The 9,296-nt window shown below is 45.1% G+C and overlaps 1 protein-coding gene across 1 annotated transcript in view; it reads left to right on the top strand.

The window, feature by feature from the left end:
- Nucleotides 1-6,015: 6,015 nt before the first annotated feature.
- The window catches only part of RYR2 (ryanodine receptor 2), a 740,642-nt gene continuing 737,361 nt past the window's right edge, over nt 6,016-9,296 (top strand). The window contains 1 exon segment of the mRNA XM_036828245.1: nt 6,016-6,387. Coding sequence (XP_036684140.1) covers nt 6,340-6,387 — 48 coding nt within the window. The 5' untranslated portion in view covers nt 6,016-6,339.

The raw sequence follows: 9,296 nt of genomic DNA, 5'->3' as shown, positions 1-9,296 counted from the left end.
GCATGAAAACCTGGAAGACACTAGATGGATTGGTTCTATTCTGGGACAGACTCTATATTCACAAAGTTTTTTGGGGTTACTTCTGCATTGTGAGCAACTAATGAATGATCTCCATGCAGGGGAAGTGACAGACAGAAGAAGAGTGTTTTAACATGGAATCTTCTTAAAAGGAAAATGAAACTGGAGAGTCATGTGCCAAGTGGTAGCAGTGACTAGCGGCCACTTTGCACCTAAGAAGAAATTGATTCTTAATTATTACCTGATTCTTAATTATTACCTATGAAGAATGAGCATGATAAAGGAGATACACTGTCTCTGACTCTTGGTGGATGTTAGTGCGTTTGTGGGGATACTATCCTTAGACACATAACTATAATCCTGGGCGATATAGGATGAAGAGTTGTGATTCCCAGGAGAGAGTTAGAATCTCTGGCGAGAGTAATCCAAATCCCAGAAGTAGGTTTTGAATTACTCCTTGGAGGATGGAACAGATTTTGACAGGATATTCTGGCCCTAGGTGGCAGAAGAAACAGCATAAGAAAAGGCATGGTCGATTAATGCATACATATTATCTGGGAAACAGTAATTTGGTTTGGAGCCAAAACAAGGGAGTCCTTGGAAATAAATGTTGAAAAGGTTTGCAGAAGGCTCTATCTCAGTGGGCCTCTAATGCCAGGCTGAGGGGTTTGAATGTAATATGGTAAGTGTCTGGGAACCATTCTTCAATGGCTCCAGTTCTTACTCAGCAGGGAAGTGACAAGATGGAAACATTGTTATATGAGGTTATTCTGGTGGGAGTCTGGAAGATGACTCACAGTGGTAAAGAACAAAACCCAGGAAGATTGGTTGCAAAGTTAGTGAAATAATTTGGGATGTAAAGAGAAGAATCAGGAAGGCATCTTATTACCCATAAAAAGACATATAAAAAGACATCACCCAAAAAGATGTTGGGGATGAAGGTAAGGGAATACCTTAGTCTGCTCGAGCTGCCTTAATAAAAATCCCATAGACTGGATAAACAATAGAAAATTATTTCTTGCAGTTCTGGAGACTGGGAAGTCCAGGATCAAGGTGCTTGAAAAGTAGTTTTCATTCTGAGTATACTCTTCTTTTGGCTTGTAGGCGGCTGCCATCTTACTGTGTAATTGCATGACCTTTTCTTTTTTCCCCTCTACCTTTTCTTTTTTCTTTTTTTAAAAAATAAATTTATTTATTTATTTTTGGCTGCGTTGGGTCTTCTTTGCTGTGCAAGGGCTTTCTCTAGTTGCAGCGAGCGAGGGCTACTCTTCGTTGTGGTGTGCAGGCCTCTCACCAAGGTGGCTTCTCTTGTTGCGGAGCACGGGCTCTAAGTGCGCGGCCTTCAGTAGTTGTGGCATGCGGGCTCAGTGTTCGTGGCTCGAGGGCTCTACAGTGCAGTCTCAGTAGTTGTGGCCCACGAGCTTAGTTGCTCCGCGGCATGTGGGATCTTCCCGGACCAGGGCTTGAACCCATGTCCCCTGCGTTGGCAGGTGGATTCTTAACCACTGCGCCACCAGGGAAGCCCGTCTTCCTTTTCTTATAAGAGCACTAATCTCATCATGGGGGCCCCACTGTCATGATCCATCTAAACTTAATTACTTCCCAAAGGCCCTACCTCCAGATATCATCATTTGGGGGTTAGGTGTCAATGTATGAATTTTGGGGACACACAAACATTCAGCCCATACTAGGGGGGAATCACAGAGGATGATTAGGTTTTGGATCTGAGCTGTGGTACAATATGAATAGTCACACCAGGAGGAAGATCTGCCTTAGGGGGTATGTGATAGTCACAGTGACCTACTTGTGAAGGCAGCGAGGTGATTTGGGTTAGGAATGTCTTTGGGGAGCCCACACCTCCTCAGTAACACTTCTTTCAGTAGAGAAGGTGATTAATTAGCAAACTTTTTGTTATGTAGGGTCAACCCTCTCTGTGAAGTCAAGGGCGCTGTTGACCCCAAAAGATAGATCACCTTCACTTTTGTCATCTATATTCACTTCAGTCCTGACCCTGGATATCAGAAGACTAATTATAGTTTGGGGCTTCATAATTTTTAGATTGTAATTTTAAGATCAATCTAGGGAATTGATGAGATAGTGATGAATAACTTTCAAGTCTGCAAAAATGGATTTCCCCTAAGAATCCAAACTATGGAGGAGGGCATGAGTTGGATTTTAATTTTTTAAAATTTTTAAAGTTTTTCAATTTTTTGGCCATGCCAGGCAACGTGTGGGAATCTTAGTTCGCCAACCAGGGATCAAACCCGTGCCCCCTGCATTGGAAGCGCACAGCCTTAACCACTGGCCTGCCAGGGAAGTCCCATGAGTTAGATTTTATTTCTGAGCTATAGTAATCCTTGTTTCCTTCTCCAGAACTCACTTGGCACTCCAAGAGCTAGCAGGACTCCTAAGGTTTGGCTTGAAACCAGCAATAAATCTCCTGGGGCTGCCAGAGCCTTGTTTTTAGTTCCTGCTAGTCTAGACTCTTCTTGTGTTTTTCATGCTGGGGTCTGGGAGGAGTAATAGCACAAAACAGTGATAAAAAGCTCAGGAGTCTTCAGACCCCTGCCTCACCACTCAGCAGCTGTGTAATCTTGCGTAAATCTTGGTCTCTTTATTTCTAAAATCGCATTTGCGGTGGAGATGAAAAGAAATAATAAAAATAAAGTGCCTGGAGCGCAATAAATAGTCAATGAGGCTTTATCATTATCATCATGACCCTTGATATTATTTCCAGCCCTGTTGTCCTGGGGGCCAGCTTGCGGTGAGTACCTGGGATCTACCGGTGTTTATTTTTAGTTCAGGTGCGCATCGTAACTACAGTATTTTAGGATTCATGCAATAAAAGATGTAAACAAAACGGCAATTTTCTGCAATTTTGGTCTGTTAAGTTCTGAAATGCGATAAGAAGAAATGCTATGAAACCTTCCGTGGAAATACTGAAACTGGAAATCTGAGTTAACGCGGAAAGGGCTTAATCTCTAGATGCGAGGGCTTCTCCAATAGTAATTTTATAATGACCCACTGACAATCCCAGAGGCTCTCACTTCCGCATTAAGGTCTTTAACTTATGTGATCTTAACGGAAAGAAGCTGAATTAAAGTAACACTGAGTATTTTAGCTGACTTTTATAGAAACCTTGAAGAAGAAGTTAATTTTCTAATGCTTGTGTACATCACCGGTGAACTTAGTTAAATTGGAAGGCAAAATGAAAAATTTTACATTTGTCTCAATTTTTTTCCATTAAGGATGTCTAAAGTTCTGCCAAGTGAACAGTGGGCTCTGCTGGCCCATTCTTGATTAGGTGACTGTAGAAAAAATATCTTAATTAAAAAAATAAAAAGAAATATGATTTTTTCCCCTCTCTTGCATGACATAAAATGGATCATAAAGAAAAACACTCCACAAACTTGGACTAAAAATGTGGAAATATCATCCTCTAAACTGTTTTATATTATGATTAATAAAGTCCTGAAATGGAGTGTTATGGGAAACACATCTATTCCAATAAAGCAATATTAAGATGATAAATTTCAGTAACAAAAAGCAAAATAGACTATTATATATAATATGCATTTAGAAAAAAGAAATATTTTGTGAAAATTACAAACCTCATAGATATCAAGTATTGGACGCTTATGAAAGTTCTAGATAAACAAAATATTTTTTCTATTTTATGAACTGGAGTTCTGTGTCTGTGAAAATGTGTACTTGCTAATCCCTTATAATTTAAGACTATAATAAGAATTAAAGACTTGGAACAGAAACTTTAAGCTGTATCCAAATTATATTTGTTTCTCTCAATTAAAATTATATTTAAAATTGAGATTAGTTCTCATTCTATCATTCTATGATCTTTTCAGTCAAAACCAATTTTTCTTGCTACAGTTGTTCATCAGAAGAAGAGACTAGGAAATCATACATAAATGACACCAGCCAGAACAAATCTTAAAAAATACTGTGAGTAAAAAATTTCCATAGTTTTTAAAAGCTTTAGTAGTTTCCTCATAAAAATTATTTCAGTTTTTATAATCATTAAATATATGAAAAAATCAGAGTACCCCCAATAATATTACACCCATATACTCACCACCAGTGTTAAACCACTTGCTATATTTGCTTTAGTTCTCCTTTTAAAAATAAATATGTATCATTCTCAAACATGTTTTTATATATTTAGTACAGATTGGAGGTCCATAAACCTCACAGTATTCTATTTTTGTGTTTTAAAGTCCATAAAAATGGTATGTTTTGTAACCATCCTCTTCTCTATTTGCTGTTGAAGACTCTATGTGGTGAATAATAATCATTGGGTACTTAGGCCATTTAGCATTATATATCACTTCTGTTAAGAGAATTAATAAAATACTAAATATAGCTCTTGTTAGAAAAGTTTACAGCCTAGTTAATATGCCAAAACGAAAACCTGGTGAGTTAGAGTTTTTATAATAGTTTACTTAACATATGTGTAGAAGGGAGTAATTGCACATACAGTATAGATGTTTGTTTTAATTAAGAATAAAATACTTGGAAAGGGGACAATTTGATATGTCATAAATTTGGAAGATCAAATTATTTAACATAAAATGAAGAATCAATTTCAGAATAAAGCCCTTCCTCATGGGGGACTTTATGAGATCCCTGATTGCTCATTTAGTGGTTCCTAGGAGTAAAAATTCACGTAAATTATGCCTTAAGAGTTGGTTAGTCATTATGGATCAATATACGAGAATGTGTCAAGTACTTTGGTAAGATGATTACTGTCATAAGATAGAGCAGAACATTACTAGTCTCACCAGGAGGGACAGTATTTATAGGCATATTCTTTATGTTATTCATTTTGCTGGAAATATGCAAAACTAGCTCGGTAAGTATAAAGTTCATGAAAGTTGAAAATAAGACGTAAGGTGCATAGAACTTACAGGCAGATTTTAATAACTAATTATATGCTGCAAAATGTGCAGTGTAGGTAAATTGATGAAAAACCTTCACTTCACAGTTGTCTGCATCTTCGGAGGATTGACATTTGCAACTTTTGTTTTGCATATCCTTATTTTTAAGTATCTTAAATGAACGAGTCGTGCACTAGGAGCAAGAGATAAGTGCTTTCTTATCCAAATTGTCTCAGACCCTGCATTTTCTTAGTCACAGCCGTTTGTTACGCGGAAATTTGGAGGGTAATTGCACGGAGGATTGCGGGAACTAGATATTGATACCTGTTGTGAAACGCTCGAGTTTCTTCAGAAATAAACGGCTTTATAGTGAGGACAGCAGGTGCCATAGTCCGAGTTTAGACCGCCTCAATGATTCATACTGATAGATATCATCCCATCCTTTATCGCAAGTCCTTGTTAAGGTTTGCATTTCTAATCTAGAGTATAAACTCCGGTCTGTTTATACTGCAGTGTCTGGTATAGGCATTCACCAAGTATTTGTTGCATGAATTTGTTAAAGTTCTGCGTACCATGCATTTTGCGTGGTTGATCTGTGAGAAGCATGGTGCAACGGCACTAGGTACTGAAGAATTCTCATGCTGCTCGGGAATAGAGGTAATCCAAGTTTAAAATACCATGTGTTGTGTCACCTTTATTTGGAGGTGACCCACTCCGGGCATCCGAGTGAAAGATGATTCTTGCCTGCGATCCGAAGTGCTGTGGAAGTTACCGCGGTAGCCCTTTCCAGGAGAAAGGAATGCCGAGCCCAGGTTTCGAAGGTCAGAAGGGGCAGGTGCAGGAGCCCAGGGGAACAGTAGGGCGCAGGTGGAAGGCTGCCCGCTCGTCGGGCGCGCTTCGGCCGCGATACCCGGCACGGCCAGTAAGCGGCGCTGGGCCTCGAGTTTGGCGGCCCCGAGGAGCGGGCTGCGGATTACCTGCAGCAGAGGGGAGCCGGCGAGCTCCTCCCCGCCCGCCCGCCCGCCCGCCCCCAGTCCCCGCCCCCACCGCGGCACTCAGCGCCGCTCCGCGGGCTCCACGCACTCGCTCGGAGGAGCCGGGGCGGAGCAGTCGGCCTGCCGCAGGCCGGACGCGCGAAGCAGGCGCGGCGGGGTTGCGGGGCCGCCTGCCCTCGTCCTCCGGGCCGGGTCGCCCTCCTCCCGCACAGTGCGGTGCAGGGAGGCTCCCGCCTCGGCCGCCCCCGCCCGCGCCTCCTCCTCCGCTCTGCAGGCGGGGACCGCCTGGCGCTCGGCGCCCAGCAGCCGCGGCTCCCTCCCGCCCCCGGCTCCGGGCGGCAGCAGCAGCAGAGACAGCGCGAGGGGCCGCCGCCGCCAGCGCCGCCGAGCTCCGCGGGGCTCGGGACCCTGCCCCGGCCAGAAGGCGCGGAGCCATGGCCGATGGGGGCGAGGGCGAGGATGAGATCCAGTTCCTGCGAACTGTAAGTGCCGCGCGGCTCGGCTTCCCCGGGGAGCAGGGGGAGCCGGGGCATCCACCGACCGGGTCCGGGCAGTGGGACACGCGGGCGGGCCGGCGGCTGCCCCCGGGGATGCGGGAGGAGCCGGGCATCCCCCGGGGGGCGCAGGTGTGCGTGCCGGGGCGAGGGAAGGGAGGGTGCGTGTCCGTGCGCGCGTGTGTAAAGCCCGGGGACCGAGCGCGTCCGGAGCGCGGCGAGCGGGCGGGCGGCGCACGGGCTGGGTCGCGGGGCGCCTCGGAGCTGCGGGAGTCGGGGGACCCGGGGGCGGCCGGTCGGGCCTGTCCGGTCGGTGGGGCTGGGATCTTCCGGGCAGCCGGGGGCAGGGTGCAGACCCGGTGGCGCGTGGGGCGCGGGGGCCGGCGGGGACGCGGGCAGTCGCCCGGAATTCCGCCGCGGCGCGTTTTCTCGGGCTTTCGGGCTGGACCCACGCGCCATCACGCAACCCAGGGATTTGCCTACTTGCCGTGGCCGGGGCCGGGGAGGCGGGGCAGAATGTGCCCCCAAGTCGAGGTGCTGCGCAGGGGAGGGAGAGTCGCCTCCGTGGACAGCGCGGTGCCTGGGGTTGGGGCCATTGGTGGTGCTGTGACTGCTCGCAGAACGTGGAAGGGATGGGAAGCGAGTGTGTGTGTGCGTGCACGCGCGCACGGGGGTGGCGGGGGACAACGCGAACGTGTCGTTCTGTAAATGTTGGCTTATTGAACGCTGAGTGCAGCAAAGTGTGCGTGCGTGTGTGTGTGTGTGTGTGTGTAAGGGCAGGGTGGCTGCCCGGAATTTCCACACTGGGTGGCAGCAGGGGAAGGTTGGCTGCACTCTCATACAATTTTTTCTCCTTAAGCACCTCCTGGCACTGCTCCTTCGTGTCGCTGATTTGTTCGAACGCTGCAGATACTTCTCAGGCTGAGGCTTTGCTCACCTCGAAGCGGGGACTGGAGAGCCCCTTGGCAAAAGAAAATGCCGTAACTTCTTGTCAAGAAGCACCTAGTGAGCGTTTGCAGCGTTTTGGTCTTTCCTTTCCCTGCACTTGTATCCTCGTCTCTGAAGGATATTCCCTTACAGGGTTCCCCGTCATCGTCCCCCCCACCCCCAGGACTGCAGCTTCTCCTGGCTCTTCTTTCCCCAGCGGCGAAAAAGCTGCCACTGCCCAGTTACAGTTACCTCCGCAATCACAGAAAATAAGAGAGAGATTTGCGTTTTGAGATATTAACCAGATAGCAACTTTTAGGTGTGAAAGTAGCCTAGATGACGCATTTGGGGGCTGAACAAGTGAAAACAGTACATTTGTCCAAGAACATTTTAAGTGGCCAGTTCTTCTATTTTGCTCTTCTAATTTTTTTTTTTTTGGCACTCAGTTTTGCTTTGCGGGGGTGGGGCGGGCAGCCTTTCGAAAGGATAAAAATCCAGGGTACACATCAGATGGCGACTGATTTGACCTAATAGCTGCACATCGTGCACCATTACATGTGCTGTTGGTGGTACTACTTACTGGTCCACCACCCAACTCTGAAGAGCCAGTTCACCAAAACCTTGCTCATGGGGAATATTGTAAGCCTACTAGGAATACAGTTTACTTTTGTTTTTTTAGTGGACAACTGTCTATATGGTTTTTAAATAACTAATAAAAAACCATATGAAAAGATGTTTCTCAGTACCATGACATTTTTTGTTTGGGTGGATAAAATATTTAGTTGCTGTGTAATTCTTAAATTCATTTTTTTTCAAATGCCATAGGGTTAAAATTAGCTAGAAAATTTTGGAAGGCTCTGTGCACTCAAGGGCTTCCTGCAGGCTTAAATGTTAAGCCGAGCACATGGAGGTGGTGTTATCAGAATACTTAACGGGGGCGGAGCTAATGTGCTTGCTGATGGGGTTCTGTACATATAAAGTAATGTTAAGTCTGTGCCCCTGGACAGCTGCCTGTCAGCCCCAGTGACACCTTTGATAAGTGGCTCCTGGGTAGAGATCTGGCAGTCCTGGGCTGGGATTTTTCTTTTAATAAAACATCCGTAGGTTGTTGTGCTGATGATAAATGACCTTGAAGGAAGTAGCATGGTGGAGCAGGGGAGTTTTTTTTTGGTGTGGCATGAACATCTAAAAGGAAAACATGCCTTCCCCTCTATATTTTACCGTTTCAGGACAGAAATTCTCAAACCCTTTACTATTCCTCTGTCTGCCTTTGCTCCTTTCCATTTTATTCTCTTAACTGTTCTCTTCTGTTGTTGGTTCAGAAATGTTAATGGAGTCAGGAATGGAGAGGATGTAGATTTTAGCGGTAAATTCATCTGGTTTTTTTTTTTCCTGGAGCATTTTTTTTTCTCTGTTGCGTGCAGTCTTGTCAATATGAGGTTCTTCTTCTTCTTCTTTTTTTTTTTTTTTTTTAAGCAGCCCAGGGAGTATTAACAACCTGTACATCTACATAAAACGGTTACAGATTATGGATAAAGCTGTTGTGCTTAAAAAAAGTGTTAGTCGTTAAGAGGCCATAATGGTGAATTTGACTGGACATTTCATATATTCTGAGTAGAGCACCTTAAGTAGTCTCTTGGATTTTTATTCAAGCATGGCAGCTCACTGAAGAATCTTTGGAATCTTTCTGTCCACAGAAAGTTTTCTTCTTCCTTCTTCTTCTGGAAGAGGTTTGTAATCACTGTCAAGGGAAGCAAAGGTGAAATCTTTAATGGACTGTGTCCGTGAGTTATGTCTGCTGCTGTGATTTGATTCTTCATTTGTGAATGAGGGTGTTTTCACTGTATTTAGCCGCTGCTGGTCCCTCTCCCAGCTCTTTTCAATTATGTAATTGTGAGTTTGCTAACATTCCTTTCAAATGGTTACATAGATGAAAGATCATCTTCCATTCAGTGGCTTTCCCACCAGCT

This window comes from Balaenoptera musculus, chromosome 16 (assembly GCF_009873245.2).
Source record: "Balaenoptera musculus isolate JJ_BM4_2016_0621 chromosome 16, mBalMus1.pri.v3, whole genome shotgun sequence".
NCBI classification, from domain to species: domain Eukaryota; kingdom Metazoa; phylum Chordata; class Mammalia; order Artiodactyla; family Balaenopteridae; genus Balaenoptera; species Balaenoptera musculus.
This window is presented reverse-complemented; position numbering and strand designations above follow the sequence as displayed.